Here is a 25534-nt window from a genome sequence, read left to right on the forward strand (position 1 = left end):
AAAAAAAAATATTAAAAATAAAAAATAATAAAAGTAATTAAAAAAAAGAAAAAAAAGAGAGCGACCAAACCAAAAAAGAAATCTACCAATGACAGCAAGCACTAATAACTATACAAAAAAAACCCCCAAAAAACTGGACAGAGAGAACTGTAGGACAAATGGTAAAAGCAAAGCTATACAGACAAAATCACACAAAGAAGCATACACATACACACTCACAAAAAGAGAAGAAGGAAAAAAATATATATATAAAAAAAAGGAAGATAGGAACCAAATCAATAAAGAAATCTACCAATGGTTAAGCTCTACATACTAAACTAAAATAAACATAAAACTAGAAACAAATTACATGCAGAAAGCAAACCCCAAGTCTACAGTTGCTCCCAAAGTCCACTGCCTCAATTTTGGGATGATTCGTTGTCTATTCTGGTATTCCACAGATGCAGGGTACATCAAGTTGTTTGTGGAGATTTAATCCACTGCTCCTGAGGCTGCTGGGAGAGATTTCCCTTTCTCTTCTTTGTTCACACAGCTCCTGGGGTTCAGCTTTGGATTTGGCCCCGCCTCTGCATTTAGGTCGCCGGAGGGCATCTGTTCCCTGCTCAGACAGGATGGGGTTAAAGGTGCGGCTGATTAGGGGGCTCTGGCTCACTCAGGCCTGGAGCAGGGAGGGGTACGGTAGTTATATTTGGAATATGGGGTGAGCCTGTGGTGGCAGAGGCTGGCTTGACACTTCAACAGCCTGAGGTGCTCCGTGTGTTCTCCCAGGGAAGTTGTCCCTGGATCACAGGACCCTGGCAGTGGCGGGCTGCACAGGCTCCAATGAGGGGAGGTGTGGATAGTGACCTGTGCTTGCACACAGGATTCTTGGTGGCTGCAGCAGCAGCCTTCACATCTCATGCCCATCTCTGCTGTCAGCTCTGGTAGCCACAGCTTGCGCCCGTCTCTGGAGCTTGTTTAGGATGTCCTCTGAATCCCCTCTCCTCGCGCACCGCGAAACAATTGTCTCTTGCCTCTTAGGCAGTTCTAGACTTTTTCCCGGACTCCCTCCCGGCTAGCTGTGGTGCACTAGCCCCCTTCAGGCTGTGTTCAAGCAGCCAACCCCAGTCCTCTCCCTGACATCTGACCTCTGAAGCTTGAGCCTCAGCTCCCAGCCTCTGCCCGCCCCGGTTGGTAAGCAGACAATCCGCTCAGGCTGGTGAGTGCTGGTTGGCACCGATCCTCTGTGAGGGAATCTCTCCGCTTTACCCTCTGCACCCCTGTTGCTACGGTCTCCTCCCTGGCTCCAAAGCTTCCCCCCGCCCACCCCCCATCTCCTCCAGTGAAGGGGCTTCCTAGTGTGTGGAAAGTTTTCCTCCTTCACAGCTCCCTCCCAGAGGTGCAGGTCCAGTCCTATTCTTTTGTCTCTGTTTTTCTTTTTTTCTTTTGACCTACCCAGGTATGTGTGAGGAGTTCTTGCCTTTTGGGAAGTCTGAGGTCTTCTGCCAGCGTTCAGTAGGTGTTCTGTAGGAGCTGCTCCACGTGTAGATGTATTTTTGATGTATTTGTGTGGAGGAAGATGATCTCCACGTCTTACTCCTCTGCCATCTTGAAGGTCCCCCCCTGTGAAAGTTGTTTTTAAACTGAAAAGACTCATACACATGAAAGTTAATATAATTCAAGTGGAAGTACTCAGAGGTGATCTGGTCACGTGATATTTGAGATTACAGGCTGTGAGTGAGACTGGCAATTGTTATCACAGAAGTAATAGCTAATAGAATGAATTCTCAGAGTTAACAGAGAGTGGGAAGCAGAGAAGTTTGAGTAGTGTTTAGGGATTCTCAAAATTAGGAAGCAGGAAGAAGAGCCCTTGAAGAAAACAAGGAGTAGACAAGTGGGAGAAGTCCAATGGCACTGGAGCCAAAGGAACGGAGCACATCACAACAAAGATCTGTGTCCCTGCAAGTGCTGTGCTTCCACATGTCTGGTGGGTATCACCTGAGTATTGAGAGGGTGCTTCAAAATTCAAGCTTACTATCTTCATCATCTCCCCATTCACTCCACAAAATACAACCCACCTTCTATTGTATATCTAATCTTGACAGATGTCTTTATATCCAGCTCTCTCAGGCTAAACCTTAGGGATTTTCTTTGACTTCTTTTTCCCACATTTAATTGATCATCATGTACTATTTATTATTCTTTGTATCTCTGCCGTGTTTCTTCTGTCCACTGTCATTGTACTATTTTCATTAATTCCAAAGCCTAATACAAAGGTAGTTTTTTTTTTTTGTTTTGTTTTAAACCATAGTTCTTGGAAATAATGCTATAATTTCTGCTAGGTTAGAAGAAATACCATGGTCATTATGTACATAATAGTTCACTTGGTCTGGGCAAGAGAACCCATACAGATACATCCAGGTAGGATGACAATATAATTTATTAACTGGGATACTTCTGAGAGTGAAAGGGGGTGGTGTTAGTAACTGTACCAGGACAACAGGCATAAACTGGGACTGACCTTTGCAAACCAGGATGTATTATCTCCTAGCTCAGTGGTTCTCATCTGGGAGAGATTTTGCTACCCAGGGGACATTTGGCAATGCCTGGAGACATTTTCGGTTGTCATAACACAAGGAGGAGGGAGAGTTTTTATTGGTATTTAGTGGGTTCAGGACAGGGATGGTGGTAAACATCCTAGAATGCATGGGATATTCCCCCACAACAAAGAATTATTTTGCTTTCTTCATTTAATTAATTCAGTGAATGTCTATTTAGCCTCCTTCTCTGTGCCAGGTACTCTGCTAGGTTCTGGAGATATGTTTATGAGCAAAGCAATCATAGTCACTGAATTTATGGAACTTGTAGTGAGGAAGACTGATATTAACTACATAATTACACAGATAAAGATATTATTTCAATAGTGAAAAATCCTGAAGGAATAGTAGTACCTTGTTCTTTGGGAGCATGTAAACAAGGGACCTCACCTAGAATGTGAGGTCCTAGGAAAATTTTCTGAGTTGAAATCTGAAGGATGAGTAGACTTGAGCTAGACAAAGATCGTTTTTAAAGGGAGGGGAGGAAGAGCATACCAGGTACTAAAGGGGAATGGAGAATGACAATTCCAACGAAGTGGAAGAGGGAAGTCAGTAGAAGGATAGGGAATGGAGGGCTGGGGAGCATGGGTGGGGGAGGGAAGTGACTACAGGTCAAATAAGCAGGGGTCATAGCTTAATTTAAAGGATTTTTATTTTTATTTTATTTTACTTTTAATGTTTATTTATTTATTTGGCTGCGCCCGATCTTAGTTGTGGCACGTGGATCTTTGTTGCCACGTGCGAGATCTTCGTTGCAGCATGTGGGATCTAGTTCCCTGACCAGAGAACAAACCCCGGCCCCCTGCATTGGGAGCACAGAGTCTTAACCGCTGGACCACCAGGGAAGTCCCAGGATTTTGATTTTTAAATGGGAAATCACTGGAGGTTTCTGATCCAGGGAATGGTGTGATTAGACTTGCATTTAAAAAAAGATCCCATTTCTAAAATGTTGTCTAATTCTGTTATTGCCTTACTTAAAAGAGAGTGCTCACAGCCTTCAAGATCTGTCATAGTCTGGCCCATTTGCATTTACAGAGACTCTTCACTTACCTGCCTTGTTTACTGCATGATGTGTTCGAAAGCTGCCTTGATTTTTCTCCTAAAAATATCTGTATATTGATGTTAACATTTTAATTGCTTAAAATAGTGGTCATTATTTTTTCCCACTGCATTCTTCAGTAGAATGTTAATCTAAAAAAAAAAAAACAAAAAAACCCAAAAAAACAAAACAACAAAAGAAAGAATGTTAATCTAAATAGTAAGAAATACACTTTTCCCCACAGGGTATATTATGATAAAAGCTATTTTAATTTTGGAAGAAAAGTAATGTGGCCCAGAAAGATTTGCATTTTTTGTGAATTAACTCGGATGCAGAAAAGCTCTTATGATTTCTTGCCATACTGCACTTGAGATGACATATGATTGTGTCCCTCTAAAATTCTCCACCTGAAATACCTTTTTCTGTCCATCTCTTTTTGTTTACATCCTATTTGTTTTTCAAATCCTCCATGAAGCCTTCCTTGGTTTCATAATATTAACATTTTATAGTGTCCTTTTCTATGTTACTATTGAACTTTGTTCATTCATTATATTACTTAGCACATAGGGTCTTGTGTTATCTAGAATGGAATATAAGCACCTATCTTCCTTAGTGACCAGAGATGAACCACACCTCTGTAACCTTTTATGACATGTAATATAGTATTAATTTAAAAATATTATTTTTAACACAGTATCATGTAGCTGCACAGTGAGTGCCTATGGAATGAGTGAATGGGAGGGACATGATCAGTTCTGTCAAATACTACATGAAATTGAGGAGTACTGAGAAAATTTATTGTTTCTCCTCCATTAGGATGTTTCAGTGGTTTCCTGTTGCTTGTGGCATAAGGTCTACAATTCTTTGCAGGGCATTCAAAGCCTTTGTATTTTTGTCATCTTTAATTTTTATCACTCCCACTTTTCCATATGAATCCCCTTGGGGAGAAATAGACTTTCTGGTTGATGGAAACAGGTGTATCTTAATACTTAATGCTGTTCCACTGTTCTGGAATGCCCTCCCAGCCTATCCAACTCATGTCTTTCCTTCTAGGTCCAATTTGAGTCTTACTTTACCTGCTTACTTTTTCTTCATAGCGCCTGTCACCTTTGAACTTACTATATATTTATTTCTTTTGTTCATTGTTTTTCCTCTCCTTACCAGAATGTGAGCTCCTGGAGGACAGAGATTTTTGTGTCGTTTCTTCACTGGTACTCACTTTGAGAACTATCTCTGACACATCTTTGATACTCACATAGATATTTGTTGAGTATCTATTTGGTTCTGGCTTTGGTAAAACGCCTCCTGAATGCCCTGTACTCTATGCAGGGTGTGTGTGTGTGTGTGTGTGTGTGTGTGTGTGTGTGTATGTGTGTGTGTCCCCTTTAAGGAGAGTGCTTTGCTGGAATACCCTGCTCCTTCTCTTATCCAATTCCTGCTTGTGTTATCTCCTCTAGAAAGCATTCTCTCTGCTCACTGTCTGATTTTGATATTCTTTCACTTTGTTTTTATTGGTTCCCTTGCTTACATCCATCATTCATCAGAGCATGCTTCATACATCTCATACATTCTTGTTTGATTTACATATCTGTAATGGCCACTGTACTTTAAGTTCTTTGAGGAAAATGACCAGTGTAACATGCCTGTCTATCTATAACATCTAGAATGATGCCTGGATATAGTAAGTTCTAAATAAACACATAATTTTCAATAATGAAAGAGGTTAGAGTTAAGTCCTTATAAATGTATTTTGCTTCCCCAGTGCAAAATAGGCACTTCTAGAAGTTATATCTTTTCTTTTTTTTTCTGGTTAGCAATTTACCTGTTCAGTCTTGTGAACATAATTAGCCAGATTTAGCAGTCTTGTGTGACTTTCTAGTAAGTCTAATAAGAGATAGGTTTGAAAGAGCAAGCTCACGTCTGAGTTTTTGATGCTTAGAAATTTCTTTACTACAAACGGTATTTTGTTCAGTCTACCCAACTACAGCCTCTGTAATTTCTGCAATTTGCTGTGACAACTTCTTTTGGCAGAGCTATTTTTACTATGATATGTTTGGACTCTGGCCTTGGCTCCCCCATTTTACTTGTCCTTTTCTTGGGCATTCTAATTACCATGTCTCTTGTATTAAATAATCCAGCTCTTGATTATCGAGGCTAATTGTGGATAGCAATAATAACTAAAAACCATTTACACAAACCTCAAATTACACCTTAAAAATTGTTTTAAATTTTCCATTCTTGGGAAGTCAACATGGAATGGTGGGCAAAAATATACCTCACTGTGAATCAGGAAACTTAGATTCTACGCTTGATTCTTCCTGGCTCCCAGATTTTGTATTCAGTACGAACTATGTATGTCAAAAAGTATTGATATGAAGCTTTGCCTGAGAGATGGTCATACAGAGAAGGACAAACAAGGCCTAATTATTTTTAAAAATTGCAAAGGTAACTCCTCAACACATGAGAGCTAAAAATACACAGGTGGTTTCCTTAATGCCTGACTTAATTCCGGTAAGGGCTTAATACATTAGAAAATTATGGCACCAAATCATGTCTTCTTTCATGCATCAGGGAAGGACTCCAACATCTAGTTTTATTTATGGAAAGATTCATTGCTTTGAACTTTTACTTTAGAAAATGTTCTTATTTTCCTTGGGGGAGACTATATTTGCATACTAGCTTTCTTGGCATTCATATGTTCAAGGGTCAGTGCCAGGTTAGAGCTACCACCTGCATATTCTTATCTTCCCACTCCTTTTGGCATTGTCTTATTATTTGATGATTAGAAGGAATAAAGAAGGGACATTAGATAACTGTAAATAAAGTTGGGTTTATCTTATATTGATCTAAAGGGTTCCATTTAAAGTATTATGGACAATTACAGAGGTCTTCTAGATTTACTTGTTAGTCTATAATTATTGATTGATATATGGAATGTTGTGGTATTTTTGTATTTGCTTATGACTTAGTATTAGAGATGAATTTTGAATTCTTTTGGAAAATTTCATATAGATGAAGTCATTGTGTCTGGCATTGAGGGACACAAATTCAGTGTCACATAATTCCTGCCCTGAGGGAATTAACAGCCTGGTTAAAGGTGACAAACATGCAAAAATTTAAAGAAATGCTATAACATTTTGTAGGTGCTATTATATAAGTATTATTTAATGGGTATAGTAAAGTGGTCTATTTTATTTGAAGGTAGTAAGATTGGCTGTGGAAGAGATACTTTTTAAAAGAGGCGTCAGTGTTAGCATCAAAAAATAATGATGCCTTTAATTATTTTGGGGGGAAAGGGTCACATTGATGGGCCCACACGTTGGCTTGTTAGTTTTTTTTTTTACCAGTGAATCAGTTGCTGTGGAATTGTTGCTTCATTTAAGTAGCTATATGTCAACAAGGTACTTAAAAATACCAAGTATTCACATAAATCATCTCTCTCTCTCTATTTCACACACACACACACACACACTTAAAAGTTCTGTGTGTCTGTTTATGCCTGTGTGAATAAGGGTGGGAATGGGTGCTAAAATGTGAGGCAGGTCCCAGTTCATGTCAAGGTAGATTTTATACGTTATCACTAAAAGTATTTTGTGTTGGTGGTATCACTTTATATGTATTTGTGTAGTATGTATACACTTTATTTGCTTCTTTTTAAAACCCCCAATTTTTGTATTATGGAAAAGTTTAAATATATACAAAGTAAGTGGATGGCATCATGAACTCCCTTGTAGCCAGTACTCAGCTTCAGCACTTATCAGTGTTCTGGCATGCTGGCTTTTTCTACACCTCTGCCTACCCTATTTTTTAATTCCTTTTTTAAAGGTAAAATTTATATACATTGGGAATCACAAAGCTTAACTGTACAGTTTTGACAAATGGATATACACCTGTGTAACCCTTAGTTCTCTCAAGTTATAGAATTTCCATCATAGAAATTTTCCCTGTGTCCCTTTCCAGTTAATAATCCCCTTCTTCCCTGCTTCCAGGTAACAACTGTTCATATTTTTTTCATAATAGATTTGTGTTGCCTGTTCTAGAACTTCATATAAATGGTATCACACAGTATGTACTTTTTATGTCTGTCATTTTTTTCAGCATAATATTTTTCAACATTCATTTTTGTTGTTGCATGTACCAATGTTGGTTTATTTTTTCTGCTGAGTAATGTTACATTCAATGAATGTATCATAACTTGTTTATCTCATTTTATGTATGAGCCTTTTTGTGGACATATGTTTTCATTTATTTTAGATAAATAACTAGGAGTAAAATTGCTGGGTTAGAGGGTTGGTATATGTTTAGTCTAATGAGAAACTGCCAAACTTTTTTGCACATTAGTTAGACCATTTTACACTCCCACCAGTGATATATAAGAGTTTTGGTTGCTCCACATCCTCTCCAGCATTTAATGCAGTCAATCTTTTAAATTTAGACATTCTGATGTATGTGTGGTGGTAGCGAATTGTGATTTTAATTTGCATTTCCCTAATGGCTAATAATATTGAGCATTTTTTCTTAGCTTGTTGACAGTTTTTATACTTTACTCTGTGAAATATCTATGCAAGTCTTGCCCAGTTGAATTTTGTATGCGTGTGTGTGTGTGTGTGTCTTGGTCATTTGTTATAGTAGTTCTTTATATGCAGAGGACCCAAGTCCTTTTCCTCAATTACTATAGATTTATAGTGTGTCTTGAAGTCAGTTTATGAAAGCCCTCCATCTCTATTCTTTTTTTCAAGATTGTTTTGCCATTCTAGGTGTGTTTTTTGGCACTTCCATAGAAATGTGGAAATCAGCTTGTTAGTTTCTACAAAAAAAAGCTTTCTGGGATTTTCATTTGGATTGTGTTACATTATGGATCATTTTGGTGAGAATCAACATTTTAAACTATACTGAGTCTTTTCGGGTACATTTTTTTAAAGCATATTTTGCTTATGTCACTCACTAGCTCAAAAGCCTTTACTGGTTCCACAATTACATAGATTAAAGCTTAAGATCTTTAGATGGCTTTATTCCCAAGAGTCACTTTCCTCTTTTTTTTTAATTTTTTATTCAATGAATGTTGTATCCAGGTTGCTTGTTCTTTCTCATACATAGTCTAAACTTTTCTCCCTCTTCTTCTCTCATGTTCTCCATGCTGAATGTTCTTCACACCTGTTCTCCAAATCCCAAAGGCTCAAATACTACAGATATTTATGTTATAATGTAATAAATTACAAGTTAACAGTAAGAAGGCTTTAAAAATAAATTGCCACATTTAGAATGTATAAACAACAAGGTCCTATTGTATAGCACAGGGAACTATATCCAATCTTCTGGGATAAACCATATGGAAAAGAATATTAAAAAAAAGAATGTCTATACGTGTAAAACTGAGTCACTTTGCTGTACAGCAGAGATTGGCACAGCATTGTAAATCAACTATATGTCAAGTAAAAAACAAACGAACAAACAAAATAAATTGATCACTTAAAATTTATACAACTGTGATTGGAGCACCAAAAAAGCAAAGCAAAGCAAACCAACCAACCAAGAAACCAATCAACCAAACAAACAAACCAAACCCAAATAACAGTCATATTAAAATAGGACTTCACTTTTAAATAGAAAGATGATGGTAGCGTGAAGGAAGCGTTGAGGAAAAAAGAGCAAAAGACAAACTGAACATGAGAACCATGTAAGAAGCACTTTCAATCCAGGACATATTTGCAAACTGAGCCAAAAAGAACAGTGGAATAATGGTGCTTTGTATATAGCCATGTACTATATTTTTCTGCTACTACTTGGAGGTTCAAAACATTGAGGTGATGGGTAAAAGAGTATGCACCAACTTCAAAGTTCTATTGACATCATTTCCTTGCTTACAAATCACATGTGAGTTAATTCAGATTTCAGAAATAATCTAAAGAATAGACTGAATTTCAGTGTCCAGCTTAAGCTTTTATTTCCTCCATCAAAATTTCCCTGATCCCCTTGGCTAGAAATTCCTAGAACATTCCTACTTCTGAACACTAAAGTACTTTATACTTGTCTTATAGCTCTTATGTTTTCCACCCCATGCATACTTATCGAGGTGCATGTCTTATTCTTTTACAGGGTTGCAATCTTTTTCAGCTAATTTCTGATTTTATCTGTGTATGCTCTATAGCACTTCAGATGGCATCCTGCATATAACAGGTGTTTGAAAATATTTGATGAATGAATGAATGAGTGAGTGAATGATGAGCAAATGAAATATAGTAGAGAAATGAGAGGCAGATAGTAAATAAAAAAGAGACTAGATGAAAATCGTGCACCTTCCTACTTTTTGTTTTCTGTTTCAGTATTATTTTGGTAAAGGCATGAAAGAATCCAAAATTTAAGTTTATAAGATTTCTTTGATATCTGTATATCATAATAAAAACCAGACTTTGATGATTTGATAATTTAAAATATTTCTATTTTGCATAAAGTGCAGCTGGACAAGAACCGTTAGATTCAGTGCATGTTCTTTTCATTTGTTTTTAAAGCTATTATTCATTTGTTTTATTGTATTAGCAAAAGAAACTGTTCATTTTTTATCTTTTGAGCTGTATTTCAAATACTTTCAAGTCGCTCATTTTATAGATTGGCCTTGTCATAAAAAGAAAACTAGATAAAAGTTTTAATTCCATAGATTATTTAACCTTTAAGTTGCTGATTCAAGTGAATTGTACATTTTCTTTGACCTTTTTCTTTTGGGATATACTCATTTGCATTGACTTGTAAGAGTTCTTTACATAGTAGATGAAACATACAAAATTGTTTTTATAGGTCAAAAACAGTTGAATATCCACAACTTCATATGATTCAACTTAAATCATATATTTATGTTGGTTGCCAAGGTCTTCCCAGTTTGTTTGTCTTTTGTTCTTTTTACTGTGATGTAATTTTAAAGCATAGAACAAGTTTAAAATTTTTTTGTGGTTTAATTTAGAGATCCTTTGCTTTGTCCTCTATTGCTTTCTTGCAGCAAAAGTTCTTTCCATCCCAAGGGCAGATAAATATTTTTGTAGTTTCATATTTTTTAATTTAACTTTTAAAATCCATCTGGAATTTTGTTTGAATGTGTTGTTAAGGCCAGGATCTGTTTAGTGAGTGAAGAAACAATTACCCTCAGTTTCCTGAGCTAACTCTATTGTTTAATTTCATGCCCCATTGCTAAAATCACAAAATTATTGTGTGTCCTAGCAATATAACATCTTTGACCTTGAGCCCTCATAAAATACATCATTCTGGTTCCTTGGTTTAGCTGATGTATTTCAAGGACCAGAGTAATCTAGAGACCTTCATTTTGAAAGTGTTAAGTCTAAGGATGTAAGTAATAAGGTACACAATACTTGATTTACTTGATGGCTTCTTCTAACATAAAATTCTATCACTCAGAAAATTTTACACATTAACTCACATGGACAATATTGTTTTAAAAATGTTCTTTAAGTAGAAAGATTAAAAAAAATCTTGATTGTATTCTCTTTTATACTTAAATTGGACTTTATACTTAGGTTGGGCTTAACTTTAGGAATGATATATATATATATTTATATATATATAATTTAAAATTTTCCTTTGCATTTAAGATACCAAGTGATGACATTACTTATGTATTAAGTAGTGGTATAGGCCTGTCAAAGTACTTTTTCCATCATAGATGTTTTAGACAGAAATTTCACTGATTTATTCTAAAATTTTTAGAGCTTGTGTTAGTGTTCCTGTGGAATAAAACATGCAATGTTAAATGAATTCAGCTATTCTAAATTTCTGTTATTTGATCTAAATTGTATGTAATGGCTCTAATACCACTGATAAGAAAAAAGTAAATTGCTTAAGTTTTGTAATTTAGTGTTAAGACATTCTGGTGACGTTTGTTAGGCTCTTTGAGTGGGTAAAGACCCTGGCTCCTCCCTTTTCTGTTTGGACACCTCAAAACACTAGTAAAGAATTTTTTCTTTTTGAGACGCTGAAGAAATATGTGTATGCACTACTATTCAAACTCTCTCTATCTGAACTCAACAACTTAATAGGTTCAGATAAATATTTAGATAAATCCCTGTATCTAAATTTTTGCTATTTGCCATCTAAAACAGTGGGATGAAACTGATTCCGTAATAAGCTATCCAATTCAAAGACCAAATAAATTTGGATAGTGAAGTATATTTGTAATGCCTCATGCTAGGTTTCCTTTATAATGGATCACTCAAAGGGGGAAGATAAAATGGAAATACCCTTTTGAATTCAAAGAACAGATGATCCCCACATTGTCTGAGAAGCTCTGCCTTTTAGTTTCCTAGCATTTCCTTAGGACTTACTGTATTCTCAGACTTTAGTAGGTCTGGGTGGAATGGGGAACAGACTACAGTCATAACTAACTCAATAGGGACAGAGGTTTGCCCTCTTGAAATGGGCTTGTCAGAGTGGGAAGTTGGGATTTCCATGGCCACTAAGTGGCTTCAGTTGCCTGCAAGGAAAGGGTCAGGCCCAGAGATACTACAGGGGTGAAAACATTTTATTTTAGGAAAATAATTTTATTTGGGAGTATTTATTTTCTGAGCTATTTTGACGGAACCAGTTTGTTAAACTTAAAGACCTTTGAGGATCATCTCGTTTCACCCTCTCATTTTAGACATAAAGCATTTAGGAAGACTTCTCCAAGTTGACTCAGCTACATAGAGCAGAGTCAGAGCTAGAACCCAAGTCCCCTTTTTAGTTTTTAGCTAGTTTTTTAGCTATCAAATTAGTGATACCAATCTATTTTTTATTTTTCTGAAGTCACATTACAGAATTATGTATATATCCTGGAGAAAGTATGTACAGGAATATTGTGTTGAAGGCAGGTGGTGAAGTGGTTGCTGGTGGCCACCTTATGGGAAGGATTGAGCAATGGTAGTATCTACTGTCAATCAAGTTGAGCTTTTAGATTAATGAGCTGACCACTTGCCGTGACCCAAAGTTGGGGAGTTTTAAAAATTCTTATTTGTTCTGAATGAGTCCTAGACCCTTATATACCTTAACTCCTTTTCTTCAGATAAATAGCAACACTTCTTTTCAAGTTCTTTTCTCTCTCAAGTTTTCTGTTGTTTTTGACTAATATTTAACCTTTGGAAAAGTGTTGGAAAACTTGTTTTTTGTTTTTTTTAAATCACAGACCAATAGAAAACACAACAAACAAATCTAAAACAAATTCATTTTATATCAGTTTATATCAGTTCATTTTATATCAGTTCAAAATGACTTATATTGAATTTTTTTCCCTCTGGGCAAGGTAGGGAGGAAGCCAATAGTGTTCATCTCAACTACTTTTTATAGCAAGTTCAGGAAAATGTACAACTTTTATTTTTAAGCATTTATGCTAAAGTTATCTATAATTTATATATTATGGCTATTTCTAGAGAATAACAGAGATGAGGGAGCCTAAGAGAGAAGGAAGAGTGAAAGGATGGGGAGGAAAAGAGATAATCAGGATGAGAAGAGTGATGGAGAAAGAGCTACTAAATGAGAAAATGGGATACTTCTATCTAAGAGTGAAGGGAAAGAGAGAACAGACCAGAGAGCTACTTGAATAGGAGTGCGTGTGAAGGAAGCCATGGTGAGTGGACCTGGGGAGGGAGGGGAAGCATGCCCCAAGGGTAGAGAGAAGGAAAAGGAAAAGAGCAGGGGGCACATTTCTCTTCAAGGCCTCGTAGGGCTTCCTCCACTAACCTTCCCATTCCCCTGGATTGTCCCATCTTCCCTCCTGTGTCTCAGCCCTAGTCTTCAGCCAGCCAGTAGCCTAGCTCTTGATCCATTGTAGCTCCTACATGTTGTTTACTGCTTATTATGAATCTGCCAAGTGGGAGGAGCAGTGAGGATTGAATGATACAAGGAAGACCTTGAAAAGCTCTTAGAGCAGGAGATGCCACATAGTTATGTCCCCAAAAGTGGAAGCTTTAATAGTAATTGTTATATTTCTGTAAATGTAAATCATGTTTGAAACATTTAAATTGAGTCCTTGATGTAAAACTTTAGAAATAGATACATTATATAGTCATTTTCTTAATGGTATGTTGAAGCTGAATTGAATGAAAATCTAGTTGGTCTAGATTAAGTCTAAATCCACGAAAAATTTTAATTATGTCTCATTTTCTCTTCCTTTTTGTAGTGATTTAAAGGGAGTGATAGTCACTCTGAGTGATGATGGTCACTTGCAGTGTTCATACCTGGGGACAGACCCTTCTTTGTTCCAAGCTCCAAAAGTTGAATCTAGAGAACTAAACTATGATGAACTTGATATAGAATTGAAAGAACTTCAGAAAATCATCAAAGATGTTAACAAATCACAAGGTATCTCATTTGCAGCTTTTTATTATTTGATTTTAGTATTCATTGTAAAATTTATATTATTTTGTATATGGATAATGTTTTGTACATATTAGTTGATTTTCTCCCCCAGGCTTATTTAAAGTCATTTTTGTAAAAACAGCATTGCTCTTTAACATACTAGTCTTTGTGCTTAATTTGTATTTTACGGCTTCTGAAAAATATGTCCTATTTAAGGTAATACTTTTGTTAGTGTGTTTCAGGGACAGTGCTGAGTTTTTTTCTTTAAACTCTAAGAAAGGAACATGTATTTCTTTGGATAGTGGTTTTAGACCTTTAGAATTACATTAAGGTTTAGAGTGGTCATTTATTAACTTCTAATATCCCTGAAAAAATTTTAGTTGCTTCTTTTAAAAGAAACCAAAGCAGTAGTGAATTACTACTTTGTTACTAAAAATGTAGTCATTTGCAGCCTAGTGATATAATTTATGTTTGTAGTTAATTAGCCATCCAAATGGAGTGTAGCCTGTGGTATGCTGATTTCTAATGACTCAGAGGCTGATGATATTTTCAGTTCTTGAGTTTTGTATAACTCAATATTATCTTACTTTGGGATTCACAAGGGTATAATTTTACTGTAAATTAAAAGGAGAAACAAAACAGCAATCCTGCAGTTTGAGTTGGACATGTGAAAAGCATTACTTTAAGTTCCCTTCTCAGGGTCAGGTAAAAGTATTTTTTTAATGAGAAAAAATATGGACTATTTTCACATAAAAGAAATGTTAAAACAAGCAGGAATAATAAAAGAAGCAGAGCATCAAAAGCCAACCAAAACAACAGAGCCAGTCTTAATCCTGGTCCAATCACTTTCCTAGATTTATGTATTTTTGAGTCCATATTACCAAGAGACATTCAGAGGAATTTAGATAATATATTTAAAAAATATTAATATTAAAATAAAATTATTATGCTTTGGTTTTACGCATTCTTTTAGAAAGTTTTGAAAGTAAACAAGTGAAACTTAGGTCTTTTAAGTACCTCCAATTATTTAAAAACCCATTTGTTGTCAGGACCCTCATGTCAAATAGAAAATAGTTAAAACTGGATGTGTCATATTGCACATTTTTTTCCATTTTTGATACTAGTGTTTTGGGATTAATGGAATATAAGTCTCATTTTGTCATTTAAAAATGTAATTGGAGAAGAGTGGCATACATATGAAACATGAAATTTCCAGAGTTGGTTAAATAAATTTAATGTGGCTTTTCACTCCAAATTTTGTGTCTTGAGATTTTGGCCTTTCCATAAACAATGTGCTAATGATATTTTGATTAACACTTGATTATGTAAAACATTTCTCAGGTAAATCCCTTACAGCTAAAAGTTATTTTTTGGTGGCCATAGTGATTCCCTTGGGTGAGAAGGGTTAGGCTGTTTTACTTGTCATTACCCTGATTCTTCTGTGTATCTTGAAATAAGTGCTAATTAAGCTAGGGATGTACCCACAGACTTGAGTGCAAAGTTTATTATTTATATAACCTCAAAGTTAATATTTGAAGTTCTCTGCCCCTTCTTTGCCACCATCATTTGGTATTATTCCTAAAAAAGAAACCGAAACTCTTTTAAAAAAGAGAGACTTTTAACATATTTTATTTCTAGATATGGAAAAAATTTAGTATTCTCTACACTTATAAAATTGTGGTATATTTGTTCATTAAAATACCTGTAATTATATAACAGCACCAAATCATTTCATTACAGAAGACTATGAGAAGTTAAAACTCTGAACTTTTTGATGACCTCATTATTCCTTTAAATGCCACCTATTTTAGTACAGTGACTTTAACTTGCAAAAAGGAAGTTCACAGTCTTGTGGGTTATGTTCAGCACCTAAAAGCTTTTTTTATTTCTTCAAAGCAAGAATTGCAGCAAAATGTAAAGCCAATTTAAAGAGTATATTTTGTTGTACACATGGTATATATTATCTACTGTAATAATAGTATTTTTGAAGCTGATTTTATGTGTGTAAGTTATATGAGGGATGTATGTTGTAAGCATGAAATTATAGTAATAATTTCTGTATGGCTTATGGATTTTGAAGCTTTTCATACTCAACTCATTAGTGAGAATCCTGCCTTGCATTTCTGTTGCTAGTAGTCAACAACATCTATCAGTAGGCACTTTCAAAAACAGAGTTTCCTTATGATTTATTTTGACAGTTGATATGTTCTTTACTTGGGATGGATATGAAGGAAAGGGTACAATACTGAGATAGACTCCCACACAGCATAGTTGTGTCTTCAGGAAGGGAAAGAGAGCAGTAAGACATGGGCGTATAAATGAAAGTCTTCATCCATTTGAAATATGTCTAGGATAACTAAGTTGCTTCTACCATTGCGTAGTAGAAACATTTGTACTTGGTAACCTTGTTGGAAGATGTGCTATTCAGGGTTATGTCTGGCTGCATATAACAGAATGCCTAAATAGGGTGCTTAAATAAGGCACAGGTTTATTTCTTTCTCATGGAAAAGAAGTCCAGTAATGGGCAGTCCAGGGTTGATTTGGGAGTTCCAAAGTCATCAGGGACTCTGATTCCTTCTCACCCAGGGTCTTCTGTTGGTCTAGGATGGCTTCTGGAACTCCTGCCCTCACATCTGCAGCTGAGTCAGCCCACTTAACTATCTTTCCTGGAAGCCACACCCTGAACAGCTTCCACTTACATCTCACTGGCCACTCCAAGCTGCAAAAGAGCCTGGGAAATTTAGCATTTTGGTTGAGCACGTTGTTACTTAGGATAAAATTGGACTCTTTTAGTAAAGAAGAACTGAAGAATCTTTACTGGGTGGGCAACAAGCAGCCTTTTGTACTCTCACTAAGTTGTGGAAATTCTTATTCCAAACAGTGTAATATTGGTGGGAATGCCTGGTGGCAATTGTAGGCGGTTCTTCTCTTTGTGAGACAGCTGATTCATGTGACATCATCCAGGTGCTTTCTATATTTTCAGTCAGCCATCCTCAGTGTGGGGGGATGTTTCCTCTCAGGGTCACAGGGTGATTTTAGCAGTTCCAGGCATTATGTGCAAGTATGATTTCCAGGGAAGAAGAGAGATATTTCTCCCAAGTCTCCCCATTTATTAGGGAGGACTAGCTTTCCCAGAAGCATGTATCAGCATGCTGACTCCCACCTTTCCTCACCTCACATCTGCCAGGATTAGGCTCCATGCTCACGACTAAAACAACAAAAGGTCAGGGGAATGAAATCATCATGATGGGATTTGACCAATTCAGTAACTTTGAGATGAGGTGAATGCCTCAACAGAATTAGCGTTCTGCCACAAAGAAGGAGGAGGGAAGAATGGATGTTAGGGGGACAGCCAATAATCTGTCATATATGTATGTATATATACACACATATGTATGTGCATATGTATTATTTATGTTTCTTGTTTATTTAGGATCTCTATAACTTGTTCATAATATCTCATTATGCACTATAAACATTTTTTAAATTGTGAAATTTTAAGTTGTAAAGAGAAAATGAATATGGTCAAAATAATTCAAACAGTACTGAAAGCATAAACCCCAGGTGTTAGTTCCACTAGATTATTTAAAGGTAACCTTTATTAAGAGTTTTTGTGTATTCTTTGAGAAAATTTTCCTGTTTATATAATTGTTTTTACACAAATACATGTGTATTAGAGACATTGTACTACATCTTGCTTTTTTTTAATCAATAGCATATCTTGGAGTTCTTTTCATGTCAGTGTATAAAGATGGACAGCACTCTTATTTAGAGTTTTGGGTTTTGGACCATTGCACAGTAATGATATACCATAATTTAGTTAACTATTTATTAATAGAAATATAATTTAGATTTAGGCTGTTTTTGTTTTTAATAATTACTAGCAACAGAGAAACTCTTTGGGCATGTCTATGAGTATTGGGTAAATGTTTGGGAGTAGAACTGTTAAGTCACAGGGTATGTGAATTTTACATTTTTTTGGTGAATTTTACATTTTGATAATTATAGCCAGTTTACCTTCAAAAGGGTTGTACTCTTTTGGGCTTCTACCAGTAGCTAAGGATAGGGAATTGAAATTCCTGACACTGGTCAGTCAATGGGTCACATCTTAGCTAATATCTTTGGAAAAAGAGACAGTTTTTCTTTCTAGTAATGTAGAGGGGAAAGAATTAGCATAAAGCTTCTCATTCTGTAATGCCTCAGTTTTTTTTTTCAACTCGTGAGTATATTTTTGATATATGGTATAGATAAACCTTAAAACAACTATATACAGCAAGTTTTACTTTATGAGTAAATACTTTTTTTTCTCTTAAAATTACAGGTGTTTGGCCTATGACCGAGAGAGAAGATGACCTGAAAGTCTCTGCCATGGTTTCTCCTAACTTTGATTCGGTATCTGTAGGTGTATTTGCGGACTTTCAAAGGGTTTGTGATAGTGGCGGACTCTGATAAATTGGGATCAGAATGTATTGGTTTAAATTCTGGGCCTCCAAATAGAAACTTTAGGGAAGATAAGTTTTAGGCTTTGTTACTTCTAGAAAAAAACATTTCTAAGCTCTTTGTGTAATAAGAAGTTCCTTAGGCAGGATTTCTGTCTTAAAAAAGGGGGAGGGAAGGGAAATGGTCAAAGAGGTTCTCACCATTACTCTGAATCTACCTACTTTTTTTAAAAAAACTTTTTCAGTACTGAGTATTGAGATAATCCTAATCCAGATGAATAATACTGACCCCACTAGATTTTTGTTGAAGGTTCAATGAGATAATGTTTAAGAAAGGCATAACTCAGGGTTTGGTAATTTATAGTCTTTAATACATTACGGTGGTTGTGGTGGGGAAGTAGTTTAAGAATAGAGTTGGGCCAGGAATTATTTTTCCTCTCATTTCTATCTGTGTGACCCAGGGCAAGGTATTCAATTTTCTTAGTCTCAATGTTCTCATCTGTAAAATGGGAATAGTAATAGAATCCACTTTGTTGAATTATGATAATTAACTAACAAATCATTATAATAATAAAATTACATTTTAATTCTTTTAAAACGATCATCATGATCACCACCACCACCACCACCACCACCACCACCACCACCACCACCTGCATTCTACTTGTCTCCTTCAGTGCCATATCCTTAGTGCCAGTCACATAATGGGTGTTCAGTATATATTCGCTCTGTAAATGAATTAATAAAGCTGAGAAACAAGAAAGGGAGACTGTCCTTGGTTACATTACCCCATCTCTTTGTTTAGTCTTCTGTAAGCACTTGTTAGATTATAGTTGGTTTCCTCTCACTGCCTGCAGTTTGGGCAAAATATATTAAGTTTATCTATATCTGTACCAAAGTTGATCAATTTAGGAAAGTGATTGAATTCACTGTTTTTTACTCTGTATTGAATTTATGTCATATAATTTTGCTTAGGAAATGACTTTGATATTTAGGTATCACAGCGTAATATAGTAAGTAGTTCCATAAGCTTTTCAAAGATTAATCTTAGTATAAACAGCCAACCCAAGTTGTGATAAAAATCACATTAACATTGCCATAGTATAGTAAGTTGGGTATACTTAAAAAAAGTAGGGCTATATATGAAAGAAACATTCACCCAGCTGAGTCACATAGTAGAGGTACTGTTTAAACATTGGATATTCAGCACACACCATTTCTCACTCTACCTGAAGGGTGTAGTCTGAGTGGAACATTTTTGCTTAGTTAGCTGACAAATGTACACACATTTTCTTGCCTTGGAAATGATTCTTTTTTTCCTTTGGGCAACTTATATAATTTTTTCTAGGTTCTCTTAAACATAGGCTATTTGGATTGAAATTCCCTTTCTGTTCTTTAGCAACTTTTGATCTTTGTGAGAAAAGGCCTTATGTAATAGCACTGTATTGTAATATATATTTCCCTATCAGTAACCTGGAGTGCTTTTTCCTCTTAACTAGATGTCTCTTTTCAGCTTCATTTCCCCTTCTTACTATTTTTTTTCTTCTTAAGAGATTCTTGAGAGTATCATATTCATCCCATTGGAAAACATCAGTCCAACGATTTAGGTGGCTGTGATGCTATACTGTCTTTGTAGAGTTACTTCTCTCTGGCTGTAATTTCATGTTTCCAAAGGACTTTTGTCTGAAATATCTAGGTGTTTAGATATGAATTGAAAAGAGCAGGAAACAGGAGATGTTGGTTTCTCTTCCAGAACTGCCGACAGCTAAATGTAAAACATTTCCTGGATTTTAGGTAATACTAGAGCAAAAAGCCTGGCTTAATATTTTATTTTCAATCATTGTTATGAAAGCACACATCCAAAAAATAATATAATTAGTGTTAGAATGGGGGCTTTTACAGAAGAGATAAACATCGCTATCCTCTCTTCTTGATTGAGAAGTTGGATCAAAGTTCATATATAGTTTCCTATGGAATCATAAATAGAATATGAATCTCCCAACTCTTAATTATGCTGATGACCATTACATCATAGTGATCCCCGCTGATTAGAAGTGATTTAATTTTTCTTAGTAAAATAATTCCAAATAGGTTAACAAAGTACAATGGATTTATTCATTGTTGGACAGAGACTTCATGATCTTAATTGTTCCCTCAGGAATTCATGTGGGTATTATTAGAAAATATGTTATGCTTTGATCTTATTCTATTGTAGAGTGACCGTATTTTCCTCTCAACCTACCACTCTAAAAAACAAGTTATAAATTCTAAGGAAATGTTTGCTCTATTATATTATATTCTGAATTCTTTAAGAGATAGGACCAGGTAACCAAGGCTGATGCTCAAAGAGTAAAAGAGTTTATGGTATGCGCTGGTAAAAAAAATACACTCCTACTTTTGTTTTATTTTCTAGGTGTAAGGCCACTCAATCTTTATATCATTAGTTACGTGTCTTAGATATCAATACATATTATTAATCAGAATAAAACATACCTTTGGCAAGCTAAAAATACAAGGACCTAAAAGAATGGCATACTGTTTATATAGAAAATATACAGAAGTCTTCTTTTATATAATATAAAGAATGAGTTAATAGAATTAGTTTCATTTTTTAAGGAAATTTGGCAATAGAGTAGTTTGATAGTAAAGTATGTGAACTTTTCTTCCCTTTTTGGAGTCGTGGGTTTTTTAATATTAGCTTGTGACTTTCCCAATGAAGCCATCCAAAAAGCCACACTGACTCTTTTAGTCTGCCGTCAGAGTGATAAATCCTTTATAGTTTTTTTTTGGTGGTGAGAAGTATGTATCACACCTACTGTGTTTACTCATTGATGTGCAGTATTGAAACTATTCTTTCTTTCCTTCTCTTCTCAATTCTGTGTTTACAGCAATCTACTGATGTTGAAGTGGGAGCTGACCTTGTCCCTTCAGTCACAGTGAAGGTATTGTACATAGTTCTAGACTGTAATGTGCAAACAATATCACACATTTCATCACATCTGTCACTTGTCACCCTATAAGTAGCTTATGGAAATGTAAAAACACTTGGTGGGCAGAGAACTAATAGACATTTACCAGAGAGAACATCAAAATGGCCAACAGACACATGAAAAGATGCTCAACATCACTGATCGTCAGGGACATGCGCATCAAAACCACATGAGATATCACCTCACACCTTAGAATGGCTGTCATCAAGAAGACAAGAGACAACAGGTGCTGGTGAGGATGTGGTGAAAAGGGAGCCCTTAAATATTGTTGGTGGGAATGTAAGTTGATCCAACCACTTTGGAGATCAATTGGAGGTTCCTCAAAAAATTTAAAAAAAATCTACTGTATGACCCAGCAACTCCACTTCTGGCTATAAACCAAAGGAAATGAAAATAGTATTTCCCATGAGAGATATACACTCTCATGTTTATCACAGTATTATTCACAAAATAGCCAAGATATGGAAACAAGCCAAATGCCTATCGATGGATGAATGGATAAAAAAAGATAGGGTACATATACACAATGGAATATTATTCAACTATGAGAAGGGAGGATATCCTTCCATTTGCAACAACATGGATGGATCTTGAGCACATTATGCTAAGTAAGATAAGTCAGACAGAGAAAGACAAGTCCTGTATGATATCACTTATATGTGGGAATCTAAAAAAGTTAAGCCTGTAAAAAACAGAGGGTAAAATGGTGCTTACCAGGGGATTGGGGGCGGTTAAGAGTGATGATGTTTAAGGGCACAAACTTGTAATGAGTAGTAAATAAGCCATAGAGATCTAATGCACAGTATAATGAATATAGATAATAATATTGTACTATAATTATGTAATGTGATAAATATCACTGCCTTGGCAATCATATTGCAATATATAAATGTATCAAAGTAACATGCTGTACATGTTAAATGTACACAATGTTACACATTAAATTTATTCAATTAAACAAAAGATTTCTTGGTTAAAAAGTTAAGAAAAACCCAAACACTTGACATTTGTAAGTTTTCCTCAGCCTTGAGTAGTAAATAGATAGCCTTTATTGTTTACTACAAATTTAAAACTAGTAATTGCATTTATAGCAATATGTATATAATAATTGTTAGGACTTATTCCTACCATTAATTAAATGTGTAGTGTGATTAAGGGTCTTTTTTCTAGAAACAAAATTAGTATTTAAGTATACTAAAGGAATTGTGTCATCACATTCATAGTAGACCAAGCAGTTGATTGCAGTATCATATATATATTGGGGAATCATATGAATGTTAATAATATCTTTCTTCTATGTATGATTATGTGTGTGTTTGAAAAGAATTTCCAGCCATCTATCTGCTGTAGTATTAGCTTTAAATGGATGTATTTATAGCAAGAAAATATTAAATGAAGAAGCCACAAAATAGAGTAGTGACAAATTGATAGTCCCCAAAAAATAGAGTATGAAGGATGTGGTTTTGGTTAAGATTTTTAGTCCTGCCATTGTAGAATTTTAGAACTAGGACTCAAATGTAGAACCCTCTTAAGGCATTTAGATTAAAGTGTGGTAATAAATCAGCACATTATTAAGCTGAAAATATTTATCACTGCCCAGACTTTGGAGCCAGGGAAAGTTGTGGATCTTGGCGATTTGCTAAGTCAAAACTTGGACAGGGCTTTATATTTTCTTAGATTATGGGTTGCTGTCCTTGGAGGAGCTTGACAGGGCACCAGGCTTTACCAATTGTGTTCGCTTATACTGGACCCAGCGGGTGGCCCAAGTGTGGGGATCTTTGGTAGAAGTTGAAGGGAGCCCAACCTTATAACAGTTTCCTAAGCTAATTTTTTTGGATTCTTGCCACTGGTAGCAAGGGTGGTCTTTTCCCAGTCTCCCTTCCCCCTGTCCAATCAAAGGCTCTATCCCATTAATACTTCTGAGTCTGGAAAAGCATTAGTGGCAAGAAATCAAACATTTAAGGAAAAAAACCAACAACCCTGTAGCGTTCCAGGAATGATCTATAGACTTTTGTGTAGGGAAATCTCTTTTATATCTAGCTACTGATATTGTTCTGACACATAACATAATAATTCAGGAGCACACTGCAAATTGCAAAAAGAAATCTTGTACCTAAACCAGATAACTTTGCTCATGCTAATTTTTTCCCTCACTACTGGTTATTGCTATAAATAAATACACATTTCCCTCCCATGCCATTCTTAGGCTTTCATGTGTAATAGCCACCTTAAAATGGTGGCATGACACTATTGGAAAATTCTCCTTCATTAGGAGAATAACATTTAACTATGTTTGAGAATGGCTAAGTCACAGCTCTCTTCCTTATTGCCATTATAAAAGAATGGGAAAGAATGCCACAGACGAGTTGCACAAAATCAGCTGGACTTAAGCAGCAGACACCATGACTTCCTGATTCTGCCTGACAGTTCCTATACAAATTTCTGTTACAAATCTCTCCTTATAGCCTTTTATAACAACAGCAGCCAAGGTATATAACCATGGAAGTTTCCATCATAATAAATCCTGTTAATTGAGAAAATTTTTCCATCCGTTCCAAGTGAATGAAGATGTGGCTACCTTGAGTGTGTGTGCGTGATGCGTGACCATCTATTGCAGGCAACTAAGGAAGAGTGGTTGTTAATACCTGGCCTTTGGAGTCATGTTTATATATCTAGGATAAAAATTTAGTATTATGTTTCCTGAGGATCATATTTTATTTTGTTAGAAATGGAAAATAGTATGGAAAATTCTGATATTAATTTTTGTATTTTCCCCTTAATCTATAATTATTTTTCTCTTAAAATATGAGGTTTATGGTCTAGCCAAGTCTTTAACTCTTTTTTTTGGCTCAAACACAACTCTTCTTTGTTACTGTAGTTATTTTTGTCACACATCTTCTTGATTCACTTTTTTTTTTTTTAGAGTATTAGTCATTTTATTTTTATTTATTTATGGCTGTGTTGGGTCTTTATTTCTGTGCGAGGGCTTTCTCTAGCTGCGGCAAGCGGGGACCACTCTTCATCGCGGTGTGCGAGCCTCTCACTATCGCGGCCTCTCTTGTTGCGGAGCACAGGCTCCAGACGCGCAGGGTCAGTAATTGTGGCTCACGGGCCCAGTTGCTCCGCGGCATGTGGGATCTTCCCAGACCAGGGCTCGATCCCGTGTCCCCTGCACTGGCAGGCAGATTCTCAACCACTGTGCCACCAGGGAAGCCCTCTTGATTCACTTTTGAAAGTGCATAGTCCATTGTTGGGATTCGATAGATCTGTGTATGAGAGTTATCACCATTGATCTTGCATCTAAACTAAATGCAAGCACTTGTAACAATGTAAAATTGTACAATTGTTGTCTAAGTACATGTTGTAATGCCAGGCAGAGTCAGAATGTCTGCTGTCTTAAAAATGGCTTATTACTACCTTAAGGATTTTTCATTTTCATTTTTAAAAGTAACCTCCCACGAGATGTTCCTGGTCATAGTTTTCAGCTCTTTTGCACATATTGGCTGGATGGTCTTAGACGTGTTATTGAGCTTCTCTGGACCTCTATTTTTAAACTGTAAAATGAGGGTACTTCTTCATTTGCAGAGTTATTTTGGGACTTAACCACAATTGATTAAGAGTGTGGGCTCTGGATTCTGACAGACAGAAGTTAAATTGTGCTTCTTCCACTTATAATCAGAGTAGCCTTAGTCAAATTATCTAGCTTCTCTGAGCCACGTTTTTCTCTTATGTAAAATGGTATATTGTGATAGTACCTGTTTCACAATGTTGTAATGATTAAATGAGATAATACACATAAATAATTTATTAGCATGGTTCCATGAATATAGAAAGCTGCTAATGCTTATCATTAATTTTATTTAAAAATATATGTACAGACCAGCATATTATTGTTAACAGTAAAATATTGAAATTGTGTTCTGTTTATTTAGTGGAATAGCTATCAGAAGGAATGTTGTCTACAGCACATGCGTACTTTCTTCTTCCCATAATTACCATCAGTGTTTTATTAAAAAGGTATTATGATTTTTATAATGGTCAGATATCATTACGGAATCTTTCTTTGTGGTATGCAGATTTCCCCCCGTGTATTCCCAGGGCTTATAAAGTAAAAATTGAGGGTTCATTGTTCATTTGCTGTGTTTATTGTATTTA

At 35.7% G+C, this 25534-nt stretch overlaps 1 protein-coding gene across 4 annotated transcripts in view; it reads left to right on the plus strand.

Moving 5' to 3' along the window:
* Nucleotides 1–25534, plus strand: part of BBS9 (Bardet-Biedl syndrome 9) — a 466187-nt gene that overhangs the window by 170707 nt on the left and 269946 nt on the right. For 3 of the 4 annotated variants that reach the window (XR_009701766.1, XM_061197900.1, XM_061197902.1), the window contains exons 10-12: nt 13772–13953; nt 18272–18348; nt 21278–21331. Coding sequence is in view for 3 of the 4 variants with exons in the window: in XM_061197900.1 (XP_061053883.1) it covers nt 13772–13953; nt 18272–18348; nt 21278–21331 (313 nt within the window). In the remaining variant the exon portion in view is untranslated. The remainder of the gene's footprint in view (nt 1–13771; nt 13954–18271; nt 18349–21277; nt 21332–25534) is intronic. The other variant, XM_061197901.1, reaches the window with a different exon arrangement.

The sequence above is a fragment of the Eubalaena glacialis genome, chromosome 8, assembly GCF_028564815.1.
Source record: "Eubalaena glacialis isolate mEubGla1 chromosome 8, mEubGla1.1.hap2.+ XY, whole genome shotgun sequence".
NCBI classification, from domain to species: domain Eukaryota; kingdom Metazoa; phylum Chordata; class Mammalia; order Artiodactyla; family Balaenidae; genus Eubalaena; species Eubalaena glacialis.